At 43.9% G+C, this 22667-nt stretch overlaps 3 protein-coding genes across 4 annotated transcripts in view; all 3 read right to left on the bottom strand.

Moving 5' to 3' along the window:
- The window catches only part of sh3gl3a (SH3-domain GRB2-like 3a), a 36160-nt gene extending 24259 nt beyond the window's left edge, over positions 1-11901 (bottom strand). For both annotated transcript variants that reach the window (XM_083662296.1, XM_083662295.1), the window contains exon 1: positions 11797-11901. In XM_083662296.1, the coding sequence (XP_083518422.1) occupies positions 11797-11841 (45 nt within the window). In that variant the 5' untranslated portion in view covers positions 11842-11901. The remainder of the gene's footprint in view (positions 1-11796) is intronic.
- Positions 11902-13162: 1261 nt separating this feature from the next.
- LOC310799845 (uncharacterized protein) lies at positions 13163-17354 on the bottom strand (the record flags this gene model as incomplete). The annotated part of the gene is made up of 2 exons (XM_083662453.1): positions 13163-14823; positions 17034-17354. 2 exons carry the CDS (start codon positions 17352-17354, stop codon positions 14293-14295), a joined length of 852 nt encoding a protein of 283 aa, XP_083518579.1. The 3' UTR covers positions 13163-14292.
- A 1299-nt stretch (positions 17355-18653) lies between these two features.
- On the bottom strand, positions 18654-21440 carry LOC310799678 (uncharacterized protein). Its single transcript, XM_083662269.1, has 2 exons — positions 20975-21440; positions 18654-19976 (listed from the first exon to the last, which is right to left on the bottom strand). The coding sequence occupies exons 1-2, from the start codon at positions 21299-21301 to the stop codon at positions 19446-19448; spliced, it is 858 nt and encodes a 285-aa protein (XP_083518395.1). The 5' UTR covers positions 21302-21440; the 3' UTR covers positions 18654-19445.
- Between the last annotated feature and the right edge of the window lie 1227 nt (positions 21441-22667).

Genomic DNA, 22667 nt, shown 5'->3' on the forward strand with positions numbered 1-22667 from the left:
CTTCATATAGTCTCTAGTTTTCTGGCTGGGCATGGGCCTTTGTGCCAACAAAACTGTTTTAAACATGAGAAATTCACACCGGCATGCGCCGGGGACAGCAGTGTTGAAGAGGAGACACATTGAAATAAAGAGTTCATTGAGGAGAACATGTTGTCTTTCGTATTTTCTGCCATAGGCATTCATTTTGTTAAAAAAAAAAAAAAAAAAAAAAAAAAAAATGAAAATATTGAAAATTTTCTAAGTATTAATAAAATCGATAATCGATAATTGATCGTTAATTCTCACCGATTATCGATTTTGGAAAATTTTCAAAATGAACATCCCTAGGAGGGAGTATGCAGTAACAACAACCTTATGATCTGTACGATGATCGCAATGAAAAACTGCAGACTGTGTGTGACTGACTGACCCTGGGGACGGTAGCCAATAGGAATAATATATGACGTGAAGGAGAGGGAGCAGATTTGTTTAAGGTAGTGGAGACATCACCTTGGATAACACTGATTACACGAGACAGGCGCGCTGCATACCGAGGCTGCTCGAAATTCCATTCCCAGCCAATCACAAATGTGCTGCGCCGCTAACAGAGCGACGTTGACTGTAAACCCTCGTCGGTTAGCTGCTGCTCATTGTTTTTGATAGAGTCGATAAAAGGCCAGGCAGATAGATCGCTGGTTCCCAAACCCAGTTCAACGACACAGGCCAGCGTGGGAGAGGGTTGGTGGATAGACCAGTGGTTCTCAAAGTGGGGGTTCGGGGGGGGACCCCTAAGGGTACCTTGAGGGTTTTTAAGAGTGTCTCCAGCAAAATCAGGAATAGCCTACTTAAATATCTGCCTGATTTAATAATGAAAAATAAAAATAAAATCACAATTAGAGAAGGTATAAGAATGACAATTCTAATCAGAGCTTTCACTCTCATCACTGTTATCGCCTCATTTACAGTGAAGACTATATGCACAATTGATGGTGACGTTTTGACGGAGAGGGACAGAATGTAGGGAAACAGTGGATGGAACAGCGGATGGATAAATCCACCTCATTTTGTTCCCTTCATGTACAAGAAGTTGAAGAATGAAAAAAACTTCTCGTCCTTATAAAAAGGTGTGGAGAAGAAAGAAACTTTGCCTGTTATTCTGTGAGCAGGAAGAGGAATTACAATTCCTCTTCCCTATGTAAAAAAGCAAAAGATCAGACAGCATGACCTTATTGGATTCATCCTTCTTCGTCATACTTGGCGTAAATCTGGCGTCCCGGGTAATTTACCTCCTTACAGGGGCTCGTCCAGAGCATGGGACACAATTGTCCATCGCCATCATCCGTGCAGTTAAGTCAACCAGCTCTGGCCACAACTAATGCAATTATTATTCCTTCAGTCAGGCCGCTTGGCGTTTGTAGCAGAAAGTGGGCATGCACGATGATACCACATTTTTCACAAATCGCAACCAATTAGGGATGTCACGATACTAGAATTTCTACTTCGATACCGATACCCAGGAAAATATCGATACTCGATACCATTTTCGATACCACGCGGCAAGATGACAACAACACATCAAGAGGCTTAAAAAATAAACAAAGACAGATGCTTCTCCATAATCTAAGTCTGATAAAACTCATTAAAAACTTTGACCTCACGCAGCAGATTACACCTGTTCTCGTCATCAGCCTATCGGAAACACAGCAGATTACACCTGCTCTAGTCATCAGCCTATCAGAACACAGCAGATTACACCTGCTCTAGTCATCAGCCTATCAGAACACTTTGAACTTGTTGAAGCAAAATATACCCACCAATGACAGGGAGGGACAAATCAGTGGTTTGTTTGATTTTTCATTAAGAGAAAGCACTGCTGATATTGATACAGTTGCAAATGAGTATTGTATCGGTTTCAAATTTTTAGTATTGATACTTATCGATACCTGTTGCAAATGAGTATTGTATCCGTTTCAAATTTTTAGTATTGACTTTTATCGATACTATCGATACTTTTGACAACCCTACAACCAATATCAATCAATTAAGAGGACTAAGCTTGAAAAAGGTGCTACACTTAGCATGCGCCATTGTCAAATTGTGATACTGTCGTAAGATTACCGCTCCTTACTGTAGTTCCACCACCTGCCACTGCCAGGCCTGTCTGCGCCCGAAAGAACGGCGCCCTCTTCCTCTTTTGTGCCATGAAGCAATATGCTTTTGTGTCGTAAAGCAAAACCATCAAATCATCTGACCCCAGGTCAGATCACACATCACATATCATCAGCACACATTGTAAAATGTAGTGTAGATGCCATGTAGAACCATTGGACAAACGCGACTCTGAGATGTAAAACGTCACTGATGATTCACATAGGGAAATTCTCTTTTCTCCCGCCCTCTTACTCACTGCGGGCAGACGTGAGGTTTAGCCACATAACAGTCAGCCTGGAGCTGGAAGAGATCCAGTCTCTTGCTCAAGGACGCTTCAGCAAGGCAGATATGCTGTAGTGTGCATCAGAGGTGCCCAACCAGTCGATCGCGATCTACTGGTCGACCACGGACTGACCCCAGGTCGATCGCGAGGGGTGTCAAAAATCGATTATTTTAAAGAAAAGAAAAGAAAAAAAAAGCGTTTTATTTTATTTTTTATAATCAAATAAAATATAATGGAAGTACATGCAGTTGTTTATTTTAATTATGGAGCATAATACAATGCAATTCCAAATGCTCTTTTATTTTAAAAGTAGCCACACAGTGAGAAAAAAGAAAGTGAGAAAAAATAAATCATGTATTGGGGAAAAAAAGTGATGCATCGATAATCGTAATCGAATCGAATCGTAGCCCTCTGAATCGTAATCGAATCGAATCGTGAGGCCAGTGAAGACTCACAGCCCTACACCCGTCAAGTGGTTGTGGGACAACGAGAAAGTGTTGTGAGGTTAGTTACTGCAGGCTGGAAACGATGTGTGTGCGTTTTGCGATGTTGAAACTGGACTGGTAGATCTCGGGAGGCTGGCTACTTGAAAAGTAGATCTTGGGTCAAAAAAGGTTGGGCACCCCTGGTGTACATCATACAGCATGTGCTTATCAGTGTATATATAATACCATTGAAATCCTATAACAAGACATAGCAGCATAGCGATATCCGATGGCAGTAAAGCTGCAGCGACAGCACAGATAGTGGCCACGCCACGTCACTGCGATGCAGATGACGAGCTGCTTGGTTCTTTTCACTGAGGGCTCAGCTAGCTGTGTCCCCATCTAGTGTCATCTTTCTCTGTTATAGTAGCTGCCTGCCTGCAGGGGGCATAGGTTACTGTGATACCATGTACTCTAAAAGATAAGTGTTGATAAGGCTGTGTGCATGCACATGACAGCACACACCAGAGATTGTGTTGTTGACCAAATCAGAATCAGAATCAGATTTATTGCCACAGTATGCAAGTTACATACAAGGAATTTGTCTTCACATCAATATACAGAGATAAGAAGTACTAGGAAGATAACTAAAGACAATCACAAAGTTGCAAGTGCAATCAAATCGAGTAAATATATACAATATGTACATGAGTGGTGAAGTGTTCTGTGGATGATAAATATGAATTTACAGACTGAGTTAAATAGGCGTTAAATAGGCAGTGGATTTACATGAATTGAATACAGTCGGAGTTAAATAAGAGTTTACATTGAATGTACATGAGATTTACAGGCTAAGTTAAATAGGCATTAAATGTGCAGGGAATGTACATGGATTTACAAATATGATCTGTTATCGACACAGAATTGTTTTAACGGTGTCATAAAAATCTGAAGGGCTGTCCATCGTTTTGACAATGAAGGAGCAGCCGGACGGCGCAAAAAGTGTCAGTCTGTTCAGCGATGGAAATGGACTTATACAGGCTGCTTCCTTTGTGTTAGTTGAAGTAACATTGCAGTGAAAAAGTTTTTTGAGAACCACTGCAGTGACTGCTCAAGAGACCTCCACAATAGGTCCTACTTCCACATCTAGCCTAACTTTATCCACTACTGGATGTGCCTGTGAGACGAGAGGAAACACTTTGACGTATAATTTGCTTCAGTTCTGTTTGTCGAAGGCGATTTCCATTGTGACAGTGCATGCTAACATGCTAACACTTCAACATGCGCTGCAAGTTGATTGGATTAGCCTCGCATCATTTGAGAAGCACCATAGCACGATAACTATCCAACACACACAGAGCAGGGTGTCTACAAGATTCGTCAGGCTAAATTTAAGACTTTTTAATGGCAGTTCGAGTGAAATGAAATACAAAATCAATTTTGCACCTGAAATTAATGTGAAATACAACTGTAGTGTAGATGTATGACAATATTAGTTCTGACTGTGTGACTGGGCTGGTTTCTCAGCAGGCCACCAATATTTTTAAGATGTCTGAAACTGACTTTAAAGGAGAATTTCGTTTTTTTTTAACATGCAGCCCTCTCCTCACATTAATTATGATCCGACGACTCGTCTGGAAAGTCTCGCGGGACTTTCCAGACGAGAGTTGTGTCTCTCACTGACCCGACAGGCAAAAATGGTCTGCCTGTAACTAGTGAAAAGAGTGAGGGGGAGGAAATGCAGTCTGATCGTTCCTTAGGGAACAGTTTATGACGATATGCGTCGAAAACGGGAATAAAACTGTCTATTTAAATGGAGGAAAAGCATTCTGCCACTTGGCCCTCACGGAGCTCCATTCTAGGAGTGGCTTGGACGCTATTGATCTCAAAACAACGCCTAGGACGACAAAAACGCTGCAGAGAGCACTGGGTGAGTCGTCAGATCATAATTAATGTGAGGAGAGGGCTGCAGGTTAAAAAAAAACGAAATTCTCCTTTAAGTGTTGGTTAAGTATTTTGAATTCTAACAGGCTCACGGCACATGTTGTGGTTGTTTTGATTCATCAAAAGGTTCAAAATCCTTACTACTGTACTGTACAGCGCCACCCTAGTGATGTCATCAAACAGCGCCCTAGTTGGGGAAAAGCTGAAATGTTGTTCATCTTTCTAGCAAATCTAGGTAAATTTCAGTCTGGAAAGCAGTGTCCCGTTTCGTCTGAGGTGAAATGCAAATCAACTAGAGTCATATGATCAAATGTGATTTGGAGGAGAGATTGAGTCAACACGGTTCTCATTTCCCCAGGTCGTTGCTTTGGGTTGGTACACCAGACTGGCGTCCACCAATCCAAAGTGTCAGCATTTGATGACCTGGGAAAAATGAGAACCGTGTTGACTCAATCTTTCTCCAAAATCACATGTAGCGCTCATTTAAAATGTCATATTTAACTACATTCAAAATGAATGTCTTTTTCAGGAGCTGCAGACAGCCTGCAAAGGTGAAACTGGCACACATCCCTTTGCAAATTATACATGTACCAAAAGTGGGTCATATTCTTTTAAAGGTCCCATTCCGTGCAAAAGCTGTTTTTACTTGTAAATGCATATATACTGCTGTCAGCCCTCCCTGTAATGAGTGGTCACACGCTCAGAACTGCCACAGTTGGATTTGTCCCTATCCAGCGTCCCCCTGCAGTCTCCTCCAAGCCACACCCCCAAACGCTTCGTTTGCCCAGAGGGGAATCTGGGGGAATTGGGACGTCACTAGCTTCCTCCTGCATACTGCGCGGGTCTCTCTCACACAAGCTACCTGCACCATTTAGTCTATAGCCACAAAATTAACACTTCTAGCTGGAGCGACGCCAACTGTACGTGATCCAGCAACTGCAGAGGTGCATTCGGTAAGTCTAGGCATTTTGAGATGTCCTCTTTAGCGTAGTACCGTTAAGTTAACGATAACTCGCAACCTAGCGTGCTGGTCCACAGACGCTAATCTGATTGGCCGCTGGGAGCCTGGGGCGGGCTCTCCCTCAGCGGCCAATGGGAACTGTTAGTTCTGAATATATTATAGAAACAGGCCATTCTTGGGAAGCGACGAGATGAGGAAGTGAGAACTCCGTCACAACAAACGGGGTTGCTATATTTTCGACAGATTAATCCAGAATCATGTTTTATGGACCAGAGACACACGTTTTTAAGAGGTTACAGCTGCACGAATTGGGACCTTTAAACGTCACAAGCTCACCCAGTCCGGATGAAGTATAAATTACAGTGCGAGACAGAGCGATGATAGTAATAATTACAAATGATTAAACAGCCTTATTTCCATTAGGGGTGGGAATCGTGGAGTAACTCACGATACGATATGGTCACGATACTTGGGCCTCGATAACGATATTATCACGATACAGCGATTCTGCGATAATCGATATATTGGAAGAAATTTAACCTACGATACATCACGATATCTGTGTAACTGAAGAGAAAAAAATACCCCTAAAAGGCAAGAAGCAGGTATTATGTATTTATTAGCAGAATTGAGATGCGAGTTCACTCACTCACTCACTCATACCATTTTCGATACCACGGAGGAAAAGTTACACATTAAGTATTTTTATTATTATTATTAAAACAAGAAAACCTATATAACCTACCTACCTATATAATTTCTAAAAGTAGATATTAATGATCAAACATTTCCATTCATGTAGCCTACAGTATTTATGTTTTTGTTTCAACTACAAACATAAATAAACGTCAACTTGAAACTATGTTTCAACTACCACACACAGCATAATATTTTAGCCTGTTTATTAAAAAAAAAAAAAAAAAAAAAAAAAAAACATATCGATACTTTGTGCCAGTGTATCGATAACGTATCGCAAGTTGAAATATCGCGATACCGTGAGTATCGATATTTTGTCCCACCCCTAATTTCCATGTAGGTGTCAGACTTGTCAGAATTGATTTAGCTATAAATCCACACTGATGAGTGATGACGGGTTCAACCTGCACACCCAAACAACCCTGGACTTTGCACAGTAATGTGAGTATTGGATCACAGATACAGACAGGACAGGAGGAGAGATGGGGGCAGGTTGCAACAGATATTATCTAGGCCTTCAGAGATATCTACAACACCAGAAACAAATGTTCACGCGGCACTCCACAATCAATTCTGAATTGAGCATCCGAATATCTGATTTAAAAAAAACTGTTCATATATCTATTGTAGGATGTAACCAATATGGACTGTGTTGAAAAGACTAATTACAACAAATTACATCACATTCATTTTTTTTTTAAACCTGCGTTTCTCCTGCTTGTTCACAACACATTTCAGTTATGGTACTGTTGTATAGCCGTTTTTCACACATGCGCTTTATACCGGGAAATGACCAGAAAGCGGTGTAATGCCTTCATGTGTGAAAGTTGTTTTCCGGTATAAGTGCGACCCCGTCATCGCGGACATTTCCCCAGTTCGGAGGTTGTCATAAGAGCGGTATGTCTGCTTCATGTGTGGGCGTGCCGATTTCCCCCCCCTCTGCTCGCACTCTGGCCAGAGTCCTTCAGTCCAGCCCGACAGGGACACAGACAGCGAAAATGGCAGCGGCTTGTTCTGAGAGTCTTGCAAAGCCGCCCAACGCTTGTAAGCAGATGCACGAAGCGAAATGTGGAAGTATTTTGCTTACGTTGCCGACAGCGAAGGCAAGCCCCGCGACACATCAAAACGAAGCCAGTCTGTAAAAAGTGCTTCAACGCGACGCAGGTGAACGGATAAACATCGAACCAGCCAGGCTATTTCTCTCAGACAGGGATCCCAACTTCTTCAAATATTTCAGTTCAAAGACTGGTTAGCGAATGTGAAGGACACAACATACATGCCCTCTTAAGTCAAACGAGTGTGATTTATTGTGTGACAAGCAAATTTATTTCACCATCGGAGTTTTGCCGCCCCCCAAAATAAGGATTGATATGATAGGGATAAAATAAGGACGATTCCCCATCCAAGTGCACACGTCACTCACTCCCCACGCGCTCTGCAGTGCCCCCCCCCCCCCAGACCCCCCTCAAATACAGGTAATTTCGCTGCTATTTTCACACATGTGAGCCCACAGGTGTGGAGGGAAATTCCGGGAAATAGCCAGTCTTGATTGACAGGTCATTTCCCCTGTCTGTCTGTATGTGTGAAAACAGCTTATGTGTGTCTTTGAGTTTTGGACTAAATTGAAGCATCTCCCCAAGTGAGCTGTTTTGATTTCTTTCATTGTTGTTTCCCCGTTATCCACCATGAAGCTGGCTAAAAAGAACATTGTCTCAGGTGACTTGAGATTTCCTTAGTTATCGTCATCATGGCAACACTGACAAATGCTGAATTGAGTGTTCATTCAAATACAAGCCTCAGATCAGATCCATGTGGTCCAGATCGTGGTTTAAGAGGGGGTGGATGGACCCCCCCCCCCCCCCCCCACACACACACACACACACACACACACACACACACACACACACACACACACACACACACCAACCTTCAAATGATAACAGTGGAAAATGATTCAGATACGGTTAAACAGGAATCGACGGTGTTTAACTTTCCAGTGATCTTTTGCACTGAGAGAGATTAACTCTGTTTTTTTGGGGGGTAAACAAGTGTGGATGACACATGTAACCATGGGGGTATTTTTCCAGCAGTGGGGAGCCACCGTGCGCGACTCTGAAAGTTAGGAAAACTTTGAATTGTTTTACAGCGTCTGGCTGCTTTGATTGCTCATCATCTCTGAAAACAACACGCCGAGAAAAACAGGTGGCGTGGAAAAACTAATCGAAAACACTGTCGAGAGGAGGCGTATTTATGTTTCACCCAAAGGAAATAGTCTGTTATTGATTTTCAAAGTGCTGTGTCCACGGAATAACAACAGAAGTGAGAGCGAATACATGTAACGTGCTTTTTTGATCATTGTTCGGGTGATGTCATGATAGAATAAAACAACAAAAACAACACCCAGGGCTGAGTTTTAAGTCCAGTTTAAACTAGAGCCCTGCGACCGATACTGGATTTTTGAGGCTGATGCCGCTATTAGGGAGTAAAACATTTCCAATATCGATATATCGGCCGATATTCTTAGATTATATACACATTATATTACCGGTACACTTTTCTTTTTGCAATGATCCCTCAAATATCAAACACTTGACAAAGATATGACTTGACATGACTTGAGATATGTAATGTAGGCAGGATAATTTACAGCTTATCAATAAACTTTGTCCAAAATGACATCAATGCAATGAAACAAACAGTAAACTTCAGTGGGGATTTAATAATGATAAATAACGAGAAATACAAAAACACAAATAGAACAAATATAAAATATAACTAAAAAAGGATCAAATATATACAACATGCTGTCTATAACTTAAAAAATACAAAATAAAAAAATATTGGCAATATGGGCCAACATATCGGCCGATACTGATGTATCGGTTATCGGCCAATATCGGCTCTAGTTTACACCAATGATTCACAACGAGATGAAACCGTTTCAGAACGTTGCAGGGAAAAGTAATTAATCTTCTCAAGTGGCAGCAGGGGCTGGTTGCGAATAGTTGCAAGTAGTTGCATGTTTCAACTCGTCTCGTTGTGAATCTTTTGTCTAAAAACTGGGTGTTATCATGGCTTCCATAAATGTTACGTCATCGACAGACTGTGAGAGTGGGGCAGCGCTTCCAGCCAGGCAAGCTGAATGTGAAACGACACCGCTGCCTGCCTGACAGACAGTGTGTGTGTGTTGACTTGCACTAGCTTGCGGGAGCAGATCACACACCACACAACAAAGAGACAGACACGCGGAACATGTGTAACAACACAAAGACACGCGTGCACGCGCCGCGCATGCGTGTGGCACAGCACAGGATGTGGCGTGTTGACATTCAGCTCGCGCACAATGGAATAACTTTACCCGGCTGAATAATCAGAGATATTGACATTCATATTCACATGCACCACCCCCAGATCATGCCAAAAATTAGATTTGCTCTCCGCTGAGGAGGGACAAGAGAGAACAACATTATACACAGCAAGATTAATTAAATCTCTGATGTGTGGCCCCCTGATCTATGATTCAGCCAGACGCTGGTCTAAGGTCATCACTAACGTCAGCGCCTCTCTTTAGCTAGATAACTAATGGTATTTGGTGTGGGAATTTCAATGACACAGGCAGACACTGCTTCGATTATAGTCGGAGGCCACGTCTGCTGTGTCAACAAACCACAATACTGTTCAATGTGGACCTTTAGCACAAGCACACGTGGGAATAAGTGGATGAATCCTTTATGTGACTAATGATCATGTAACGCGGACGGGTTCAGGCTTGTAAGCTCCGCTAAAGCGTTAAGTGACAGAGTCAGAACTGGTTTGTGTAAAGTGCAGAACTTCACACTTTATCTGACAACTCAAACAGTTAACAGCTGGTCTCAGGAAAACCACAGTATGTTATTTTGCAGAACTAGGCCACAGTTCCTTAGTACAGCCTACTAATACTGTGTAGTACTTACTGTACTCAAGCGAACTACTCTTAACTACTTTAACTACTATTACTCAACTTTCCCCTTGGTGATCAATAAAGTATTTCTGATTCTGATAACTACAGTATCAGCTGTTGTTTTGACTTACACAAGTAGACCAATATTGTAGCACTTCCAATAGCAAACTGCAGTTTACATGTCGCCTACTACAATAAGGAGACTAGACCGATGGACAACACAGAACAGGCTAATTTATTTTTATAACGGTAATTGTGATGAATTCCCAGTCATGTCAGTACTGGTTCACACCATTGACTGTTGCTGCTGCTCACCCCGGCAACCATGGTGTATTTTGGTTGGTGGCGGTAAACCTATTATATGGTGACAGTAGTAAGACTAAAGAGACCACAACAGAGCACTGACTTTTTTATACACCATTGCTAAATTATGCCTTTCCTTCATTGTGTCAAGGTAGTTACCAATTGTAGATTATATACATAGAATCTAGAGAATATCTTTCGTGTTCACGAAGGGATCAGCTGAGCAGAATTTTTGTAAACAAACCGCGTTTCCGGGGGAAACAGCAACTATGGAGCCAGCCTTGAGTGCTGCACTCTAGCCCTAGCTATTATAAAAACTGCGACAGTTCGCACAACTTTAACACGACATGTATATATTATACATCAAACTCTTGAGCTACTTCTCCTCTCACTCAGAATGTCAAAAATATAAGCGATCTGATCTATAGTTTTTGAGATATGAACGTTTGTTTGGCACAACTGAACTCATACTAGTTCACTGCTGTGCCTCACGGTGTCGTGACGTCACGCTGATTCCTCGAATTGGAGAGCATCAAGCCAAACTCGGAAAAAAAAACGTGATTAACATTTATTATTAATTAATTATTGGGATCCACAGTTCGGCATACATCCATACATACAAGCAACTCTTATTTCAATATAAATTCAACTTCATAAACATTTCACCTGTCTCTGGTACGCCTTAATTCCCACCAAAAACACAGAGCAGCAATGTGAACCAGTTGTAAAAGGAGATTTAATCAATTGTGTGCTGCTTGGTGAATAAATTGTATGCCGAATATTCAGGGAATCAGGTCTGTTTGCCGATAAGCAAGGAAACTTTAAATTGTCCGATTTTTCACTGCAGTTTGGTGGCATGACGTTACTCCCCGCGACAGAACAGGACGTTATCAGGGTTGAAAAGTAGCTAGCGTTAGATCGTGAAGATTCCTCGATACAGTGTCTAAATGTGTGCCACACAGCAGTCATGATTTATATATCAGACCATTTCTAATGACAATTTGCCACTTTTTGTTAGCATAGCTAGGCCTATCTGTTATAATCTAACACCACATCCGTTAGATTCACAACAATTGTTATGATGAGCATTATAACGCGCGTCTCGTCTCCATACCTGACTGGCTTTGTGGAACTGTTTCTTCAGCCCGGCCACAGACATCCTCACCAAATCTGTTACGATTCACCTCTGGAAGAAATGTTGAGCAAAAACACGAAATCAGAGGAGGAAATCCAAACTAAAGAAGGAAGAAGGCGTGGAGAGTCCCCAGCACTCATCAGTCTCTCACCAGACTCATCAAGTCTCTACTGCTACTACTAGCAGCGAGCAGCAGCGTCAAGCTCACCAGAGTTAGCAAGCATAATACCGGAAAACAAGCATACACATTTTTTCATATTTTTTCATGTTGGAAAAAATAAAGTAATAATTCAAACAGAAAATATCGATATGTTCAAATAATCACAAGCGCTCTTGGATGCCAGGACAGAAAGTAAATATTATGATCACAAATTGGCATAAAAATTCCCAAGTCCTGTTTTATTTTGAAAGTAGTGACCAGAGGTAATGTATGTTAACTCTGTTTAACTTGATACGACCTAACCAGTGGAGTATGAGAAGGGTCGCCTCTTCTCAAATCCAATTGGCTGACAGCAACACGGGCGGAGGGAGCTCTTATGACATCACTGATGTCACAAGACAGCTTGATCGCTGTGCGGGCTCACCCGCTCTTATGACATCACTGATGGTATCACAACTTTGCATCTTATGACATCATCAGTGATTTATGACATCACTGATGATGTCACCAGTGTCTTGCCTACCAGTGGAGAGCCAAACGTTTGATCAGAACAGCCTAACAACATTAATGGCTAACTTCAGCTGAAACCCTCTCAACAACCCCAAAGGACCACACAGTCTGGAAACACACTGCCATTGAAAAAGGCAAACAGTGAGAAAGATGTTCACACTGCTGCCCCCTAGTGCTCCCAGTACAGACATACATGCTGATGGAGGCCATGACCTCTATATATACTCAAGCCTCTCTCTAGGTTTGTAGGCTACTACTAACACATTCACATAATCTATAGCCTCACTAGCCAGCCTCTCTTCCCTTCCGTCAGAGACGGGAAGAGAGGCTGGCTAGCGAGACTACATAACCTACAATGAAGACCAAAAGAGTGAAGTCACTGCATCATTTCTGATGAATAAGGGAGTTTGTTCATAACTGATCATAAAAGATCATTGGAAGATTGCTATATGTTTGAATAGAAGAATGCTAGAGAAGAATAGGTCAATCATTTTGATCGGTATCAGCATTCTGGGGGGGGGGATCATGCATCTAAAAAGGACGACAGGAACAGAGCTTCATGTTGACCAAGCAAGACGCTGGGGTCATTTATTTCCTCGTCTCCAACATATTACATTCTAACTTTAAAATATAATGAACAGATTACAATCATTGAAAAAACTAAAGACAGGCAGCCTTGATCTGCTTTGTGCACACTAGCCTGAGGGCACAGCAGCCACTTTGTATATCAACAGAAGACAAAGTGTATAATATGGAAAACCCCACAGTTTCAGTTAATTAATGCATAAGTCATTATCACCATCATCATGTGATTACAATGGTGTGTGTGTCATAAGAGAGAGAGAGAGAGAGAGAGAGAGAGAGAGAGAGAGAGAGAGAGAGAGAGAGAGAGATGTCCTCTAGGGCTGCAACTAACGATTATTTTCATTATCGATTAATCTGTCGATTATTTTCTCGATTAATCGATTAGTTGTTTGGTCTATAAAATATCAGAAAATGGTGGAAAAAATGTCGATCAGTGTTTCCCAACGCCCAAGATGACATCCTTCTATGTCTTGTTTTGTCCACAACCCAAAGATATTCAGTTTACTGTCATACAGGAGTAAAGAAACCAGAAAATATTCACATTTAAGAAGCTCGAATCAGAGAATTTTCACCTTTTTTCTTAAAAAATTACCCAAAACGATTATCAAAATAGTTGTCGATTATTTTCTGCCGATCGACTAATCGATTAATTGTTGCAGCTCTAATTTCCTCTACGTCTATTTCTGTGAGAACTTAATTTGAGTGTTATTTCATGGTTAGGATTTGGTTTTAGGCAGTGTTGGGGAGTAGTTAACTGCATGTAGTTCAATTACTACGTTTGAAACGATCGACTCGTTCCCGCACATCACCAGCCGGCAGCCGCAATTCGGCTGGATACAGATATCGTAGGTGGTAGTCTGACTGAAACTCAAACTCAATCCCACCGCCCACCACTCGCTCGCTGCTGCAGAGCAACCAGGGGAGAGAGCGAGAGAGCAGCCAGGCAGGCAGGGGGCGCACTGTCCCTGTGCGCTGCTGCGGCTCTTTTGACATCACGAAGAACGATTTCTCTGAAATGCGTGATATAATTAACGAGCCAATTACACATCCTTAGTTTGCATACATTAAACTGAGACCACTGATGCTTTTTAAAGCAACTTGGAGATTTTGACAGTAGCACTGGGAGGCTGCTATCCTGACAGCAGCCTCCCAGTGCTACTGCACAGCTGCCACAGTGGCCTTTGTGCAAACATAGCAACTTGGTTATCACAGTGAAAGTTTTAGTCTTTAGGGACGGGGAACTTGCTCGCCGCCTCGTACAACACCTGGTACACTTTGTGTTGTGCGCTCAGCCTGTGATCGGGGTGGACTCGCTCCAGCATGTCCCTGAGGACGGCCACAAAGCGAGCCTCTGGACTGTCCTGTTCACCACCCACAGCAGCGCTGCCTCTCGTTCTGTCTTCCCTCCGTCTCTCTTCCTTCTGTCTCTCGTCCCTGCTTTGGCTCAGCTGCACCAGTCTGTCCATGAGTCTGTCCTCTGTGGCCAGCCTCTTCTTTCCAGAGGCACTGGGAGACGCGGGGCGGGCCGGGGGACTGGGAGTGGCAGGGGGGCAGCCCGGGCTAACGGGAGCCACAGGGCGGGCTGGGGCGGTGGAGGAGGCCACAGGACGAGGCAGTGGAGGAGATGGTGAATCCCTCTCAGGCGATGATGGACTGTGAGAAGAACTAGAAGGCGACGAGCTGAGAGGAGGTATGGGGCTGCCAGATGTCTCCGCTGAAGATGCTCCTTGACTGCTCCTTGACTGCATCCCCTAAAGAAAGGTGAAATTATAAGCCGCCCCATATAAACACCATGATAACGAAAACACAGGACACTGCCAGCTACTCTGACAAACAAACCTAAACAACTGGAAATTAATTACAAACTGTTAACACGTTAACTGCCAACGACGTACTGATACGTCAAGCAGAATCCAACCGTTAACTGCCAGCGACGTATGGATACGTCAAAAAAATCGTTTTTTTTTTTTTGACGGTGGATCGTTGATCTGGCCCTTTTGCATCTTCTATTATACTGTTAGAGCCGCCGGGCGTGTGCAATCCATTCCGCCGACCCACTGAGTGGCGACGGTGCTCAGACTATTGAGTGTTGTTTGGCCAGAAACGCACGCATTCCAGCTGAGCTCAACCGAGGACCCAGAAGCGAACGAGCCTCATTCTCATACTGTAGGCGAAAACCTTTCACACGGGCGCACGGCGGTGGGGGCTTCCAAAGGTGGACTGGGTGGAAAGCACACTTTGAAGCGCGCAGCATAAGCCTAGAGTCACACAAGGCTTCGTCAAAGCTCTCAACCGAAAATCCAAGAACGGATTAAGCCACATCCACGCTCGCCGACGAGGGGCCGCCAGAGAGAGAGGCTGCTGCTCACTGCTCAGACAGGCAGGAGAGACTGGCTTGTGACTGACAAACACGGAGACACGCCCACGGAGGGAGGAGTTGTAAGGAGAGGGGGTGCGGGTGCTGCTATGGAGGAAATTACTGTTCAGAACTATATTGTTTATGTCTGATGTCTCACTGATGCCAAAAATAAATGGTTAAAGTGACTGTTTGATATTGAATTTCACAAAACTGCGATTATCTCAGCTTTTTGTCTCAGACGCTGAAACCATGCTGTACTCAACGGCTAATATCTACATAACTACTAACTCTACAAACTAACTCTTTTAGACAGAGAAAGCACACATTCTATTAGTACTTTTGTGAACTTTGTGTTGACAAACTCCAAGCAGAAAATTATCCTTGGCTCTTGTAAAATGAGCCAGAATCCTCAAAAAAACCCTCTGGCAAAAGCTACCTACAGTAAAAAAAAAAAGGCTGGCAGTGAATGTGTTAATACGCCATGTTTGTGTAATGAGTATCGAGTACTGAGTACTGAGAAAAGCATTCATTCTACTCATTTCAAGTGGTGGATATGATACTGATGAAGGCCTAGGGCCGAAACTTGTTTGTGCTGTACCCCGGACTGAGGTAAATTAAACGATAAAAAAGGACATTTCGTGTGCTGGCTTGTTCTGCGTTGAGGCTAATCACATGGGTGACCAGATGTCCCCGTTTGACCGGGACAGTCCCAATTTCAGGATGGCCGTCCTGAGCAGCACTGTCCCCAGTCCCGACAGATGGGAGCCAAGAGACTATAGAGTGACGTATTTGTGACGTCAGGGATGACGTATTTTTGTAGGCTTAACCAGAATTCGCCGCCATGTTGGTTTTTAGGGGGTAAAAGGTTATGGGATTTTAGAATATGTACTTTAAATGGATGACATAAGGTCTGTGGTAATAACAAAAGTATATGGGGGTTGTCATTTGTGTTCAGCAGGATCATCTTCACAAATGTGTACCACTTTTATGACTTTTGAAACGTCATAAAAGTGTCATTTGAATCGCGTTAAAAAAAATGCATATGGCCTACGCTTCAAAAGTCATACAAGTGGTGCACGTTTGTGAAGATTATCCTGCTAAACACAAATGACCACATACACTTTTTTTTTTAACCCCACGGACAACATTTAATAGAGAAAGACAAACAGTTTCGATCCAGTAGTAGGCTATATCCATCTCGGATCGAAACTGTTTGTCTTTGTCTATTAAATGTTGTCCATGGGAGCAGAAGAAATGTGTTGTTGTGACTTGTTGTGAGTCCTCTTTTCTCGTTGATTTTCTGTTATATACAGTTTAGCTCAGCACCAATATAGCTGGATGTGCAAAAGTTCCTCTATACAATAACAAAAGTTTTACTACATGGGTCAAGAAATGTGGTCAAAACAAAACTCTTCATTTAATTTCTCTCCTGCAAAGCATACTGCGCCCCGGGAGCGCGCGCCCGACGCGACCAGCGCCGTGACGTCGTATGTGGCGCGCCGCGCGCACCCGCTCGGTCGCGCATGGATCACTACTACGGCGACCATAACATCAGCCATACTACCAAACAACATTGTTGCTTATGTGTACTGTCGCTATTACCTCCAAATCCAACATCTGATGTCTCTCACGATGTGTGATGAAGCTGGACAGCCATCCCAGCTCAACGAGGATAGGAGGAATCACTTTGCTCGCACGAGGATCGCCACTCTTTTTCACTTGTGCTTTTTTTGCTTTCACAAAGCGATCCCTCGCATTCTTCCACCTTTTCCTGCAGACGTGCTCGTCCTCTCCCAGTGTCTTGGCGATCTGTCGCCACGTGTTTAAGTTAACTTGGAAGTCCTTGTGGTCTCTCAGGGACGAGTCGTAAAGATGTATGTGGAGGCGGACTTGTTCGGCGAGGCTTGCCTCGAAGGCGTCCATCTTTGCGGCTGCGCGCGCTGTAAAAAGGGTGCGCGCGCCGCGGGCAGCTACTAATATCACCAGAGTCCCTTGCGCCACCGAAGAGAGCCGAGCCGCAGCAGCAGCGTCAAGCTCACAAGAGTTAGCAAGCATAATACCGGAAAACAAGCATACACGTTTTTTCGTCACTTATGTTGGAAAAAAATTAATAATTCAAACAGAAAATATTGATATGTTCAAATAATCACAAGCGCTCTTGGATGCCAGGACAGAAAGTAAATATTATGATCACAAATTGGCATAAAAAGTCCCAAGTCCTGTTTTATTTTGAAAGTAGTGACCAGAGGTAATGTATGTTAACTCTGTTTAACTTGATACTACCTAACCAGTGGAGTATGAGAAGGGTCGCCTCTTCTCAAATCCAATTGGCTGACAGCAACACGGGCGGAGGGAGCTCTTATGACATCACTGATGTCACAATGCCCTGCAGCTCGACCGCTGTGCGGGCTCACTTGCTCTTATGACATCACTGATGATATCACAACTTCGCATCTTATGACGTCATCAGTGATTTATGACATCAGTGGGACAAAAATGTCAAATGTTTTCTTTATAAAGTAGTACACCTATTTAACCATTGCACTGTTGATAAATGTCTTGCTTACACGCCATCCACAAACATCTTCATGTCCACACACAACTCCCATTTACATAAACATTACACCATAGACCCCCATTTGATAAGGGTTTCTCCAGGGACCTTCCATTTGCAAAGAGCGTTGCGTCTGTGCGCTGTACCCTAGGTGGGGAACAGGCCTACCAGTGGAGAGAGCCAAACGTTTGATCACAACAGTCATTCAATACATAAGGGCTAACTTCAGCTGAAACCCTCTCAACAACCCCAAAGGGACCACACAGTCTGGAAACACACTGCCATTGAAAAAGGCAATCAGTGAGAAAGATGTTCACACAAGATGCTGCCCCCTAGTGCTCCCAGTACAGACATACATGCTGATGGAGGCCATTGACCTCTATAATATACTCAAGCCTCTCTCTAGGTTTGTAGGCTACTAACACATTCACAGAACCTACAATGAAGACCAAAAGAGTGAAGTCACTGCATCATTTCTGATGAATAAGGGGGTTTGTTCATAACTGATCGTAAAAGATCATTGGAAGATTGCTATATGTTTGAATAGAAGAATGCTAGAGAAGAATAGGTCAATCATTTTGATCGGTATCGTCATTCTGGGGGGGAAATCATGCATCTAAAGGGATGACAGGAACAGAGCTTCATGTTGACCGAGCAAGACGCTGGCGTCATTTATTTCCTCGTCTCCAACATATTACAGCATGCGCACTCAGGCTAGCTAACAAGGCACCGCTAACTACAGGGTTCATATACACATTTTGACCAATGCATTTCCATGACTTTTAAGAAGCTCGAATCAGAGAATTTTGACCTTTTTTCTTAAAAAATTACCCAAAACGATTATCAAAATAGTTGTCGATTATTTTCTGCCGATCGACTAATCGATTAATTGTTGCAGCTCTAATTTCCTCTACGTCTATTTCTGCGAGAACTTAATTTGAGTGTTATTTCATGGTTAGGATTTGGTTTTAGGCAGTGTTGGGGAGTAGTTAACTGCATGTAGTTCAATTACTACGTTTGAAACGATCGACTCGTTCCCGCACATCACCAGCCGGCAGCCGCAATTCGGCTGGATACAGATATCGTAGGTGGTAGTCTGACTGAAACTCAAACTCAATCCCACCGCCCACCACTCGCTCGCTGCTGCAGAGCAACCAGGGGAGAGCGAGAGAGCAGCCAGGCAGGCAGGGGGCGCACTGTCCCTGTGCGCTGCTGTGGCTCTTTTGACATCACAAAGAACGATTTCTCTGAAATGCGTGATATAATTAACGAGCCAATTACACATCCTTAGTTTGCATACATTAAACTGAGACCACTGATGCTTTTTAAAGCAACTTGGAGATTTTGACAGTAGCACTGGGAGGCTGCTATCCTGACAGCAGCCTCCTAGTGCTACTGCACAGCTGCCACAGTGGCCTTTGTGCAAACATAGCAACTTGGTTATCATCACAGTGAAAGTTTTAGTCTTTAGGGACTGGGAACTTGCTCGCTGCCTCATACAACACCTCGTACACTTTGTGTTGTGTGCTCAGCCTGTGATCGGGGTGGACTCGCTCCAGCATGTCCCTGAGGACGGCCACAAAGCGAGCCTCCGGACAGTCCTGTTCACCACCCACAGCAGCGCTGCCTCTCTTTCTGTCTTCCCTCCGTCTCTCTTCCTTCTGTCTCTCGTCCCTGCTTCGGCTCAGCTGCACCAGTCTGTCCATGAGTGCGTCCTCTGTGGCCAGCCTCTTCTTTCCAAAGGCACTGGGAGACGCGGGGTGGGCCGGGGGACTGGGAGTGGCAGGAGGGCAGCCCGGGCTAACGGGAGCCACAGGGCGGGCTGGGGCGGTGGAGGAGGCCACAGGACGAGGCAGTGGAGGAGAAGGTGAATCCCTCTCAGGCGATGATGGACTGTGAGAAGAACTAGAAGGCGACGAGCTGAGAGGAGGTATGGGGCTGCCAGATGTCTCCGCTGAAGATGCTCCTTGACTGCTCCTTGACTGCATCCCCTAAAAAAAGGTGAAATTATAAGCCGCCCCATATAAACACCATGATAACGGAAAACACAGGACACTGCCAGCTACTCTGACAAACAAACCTAAACAACTGGAAATGAATTACAAACTGTTAATACGCCATGTTTGTGTAATGAGTATGAGTATTGAGTACTGAGAAAAGCATTAATTCTACTAATTTCAAGTGGTGGATATGATACTGTTTGGAAGTTTTGAGGTGGTAAAGCAGGAAGTAACACAGGTGTAATCAATAATGGTGGTTCCGTTCAGGTGTTCCAGTACCAGTCCCCTCATTAAGGGCGAGATATACAGTTAGTCAAGGCAAACAATCCTGGCCACACTGCATTGTCCCCGCATTCACCAAGGCATTTATGGACAGTGCTGCAGCTAAGTGATCACTGTTTCATTGTACAGTGATAAGTGAGAAACTAAGTCCCCCTACAGTACATGTATCAAGTGAGTTTGATTTTTAATATTTATTTGAAATCGGCTTCTTTCAATGGCCTCTGGGAGAGCACAGAAAGCCTGGATTTCTGCTTTTCCATAAATGTCAACAACAATCAAATGTACACACGTGTCGCTACAAGGGCAGGTTCCTATGGCAGATAAGGTGTCCCCCTACATGTATCAAGTGAGTTTGATTTGCCACGATTGACTTTTGATTTTTAATATTTATTTGAAATCGGCATCTTTCAAGGCTATCTTTCAATGGCCTCTGGGACAACACAGAAAGCCTGGATTTTTGCATTTCCACCAATGTCAACAGCTGTCAACAATGCAATATAACATTTTCCAATCGTATGTGTATTCAATTACCGTGAAATCAGTTCAATTTGTGTATTTTAGCGAGTTTGAATGACGTCTTTTATTTTGAAAAATCCTGACCGGAAATTGGGGGGAAAAAATGCTGCTAGGTTTATCCTGCTTCGGCGACCATAACATCAGCCATACTACCAAACAACATTGTTGCTTATGTGTACTGTCGCTATTACCTCCACATCCAACTTATGATGTCTCCCACGATGTGTGACGAAGCTGGACAGCCATGCCAGCTCAATGAGGATAGGAGGAATCACTCTGCTCACACGAGGATCGCCACTCTTTTTCAGTTGTGCTTTTTTTGCTTTCACAAATTTATCCCTCGCATTCTTCCACCTTTTCCTGCAGAAGTTCTCGTCCTCTCCCAGTGTCTTGGCGATCTCTCGCCACGTATTTAAGTTAGTTTGGAAGTCCTTGTGGTCTGTCAGAGACGTGTCGTAAAGATGTCTGTGGAGGCGGACTTGTTCGACGAGGCTTGCCTCGAAGACAGCGTCGTCCATCTTTGCGGCTGCGCGCGCTGTGAAAAGGGTGCGCGCCGCGGGCAGCTACATGGCTACAAACAAATATCACCATAATACCCAGAGTCCCTTGCGCCACCGAAGAGAGCCGAGCCGAGGGTGTGTGTGTGTGTGGGGTGGGTGGGGGGGGGGGGTTCGACCTGGGGTCGACTCGCTACGGCGCCGTGGCGAGCCCCCCTCTTTCCCGACCCCCGACCATCGACATAATAGCTGAGTGCTCCCGACTGCTCGTCTTTCTTCGGTAGCGCAAGGCACTCTGGTGGTCAGATGGTTCGATTTAGCTCCCGCGCGCCGCACATGTACGCGCGCCCGACGCGACCAGTGGATCCTGCGACCAGCGCGATGACGTCAAAAATATCGCTATGACGACCAAAAAACAACAACAACAACAATGTAGCTAGTAGGCCTACAGTAGTTATTTCACAGACAAAACACGCCAGGGGGGAGGGTCTACTAGGCCTAGCCTACTAAAAGTGACAAAACAGTTAAATTAATATCTTGTAGCTTGGAGTAGTTGTAGCAGTCAGCATTGAAAGTTTGGCTTTTTTGAATTAATTTGCATCTGTGAATGTAAAATTTTGTCAAAAAATAATAAACAAATGAATCGAGTAAAACTGAGCAGAGATTGCTGTCATATTCAGTAAACCCAGACAATACATTTTTTTTCCAAAGTAAAGAGAAGTGAGGATAGATGTGAATTCCACTCTCACCACTATTCTTCCAATATTGGAGTCTGCAGGGACAAAATCCCAGCAAACAGGGCGTCCAAGGCAAACCAGTGTCCATGGGGGACCACAAGGAGGCACTACAGGCTCGCAGAGGAGCAGATCATAGACTCCAGCAGAGACCTCAGCTCCGGGCACAAGGGGGCAGACTCGGACCAGTTTCTACTCCTGTGCGGGTGCTGTGCTGCTGGATGTGGTGAAGTTGGACCGTGATTCAACGTGTTTGCACTTTTGACTTGGTATTACGTTACAGGATGTTAGGTAGGGTGTCTTCTAGGAGGTCACCACCGACTCACCGCAGGTTTCATCTAGTATGGAGTGAATGTTTTATAGTGTTCTCTTCTTAAATAAATGTGTAAAAAGCCTCAGAGCGGACACAGTATGGGTTGCTGCAGTAACTTTAAGAGAGGATAGTTGAATTTGTTCCTATCGGGACATGCTGGCACACACACACACACTGCTGAAAAAGTCAGTGTGTCCAGAGGAGAAGCAACTTTCTCTGAAAACTTTCCCTCCCTCCCCCTCCTTCACTCCCTCTGCTTTAACTCCTCTCCCCACACCACCACCACCTCCTCCACCTCCTCCCTCCTCCTCGGCCTGCAGAGTATTTGGAAGAACAAAAG

Source organism: Poromitra crassiceps (assembly GCF_964638095.1).
Source record: "Poromitra crassiceps genome assembly, chromosome: 28".
NCBI lineage: Eukaryota > Metazoa > Chordata > Actinopteri > Beryciformes > Melamphaidae > Poromitra > Poromitra crassiceps.

Excerpts from the sequence above, each read along its gene's own strand:
- LOC310799678 (XM_083662269.1), bottom strand. The coding sequence starts at position 21,301 with ATGGACGACGCTGTCTTCGAGGCAAGCCTCGTCGAACAAGTCCGCCTC. Across the intron at positions 19,977-20,974 it reads ATCATAAGTTGGATGTGGAG|GGGATGCAGTCAAGGAGCAG; the intron begins GTAATAGCGACA and ends ACCTTTTTTTAG.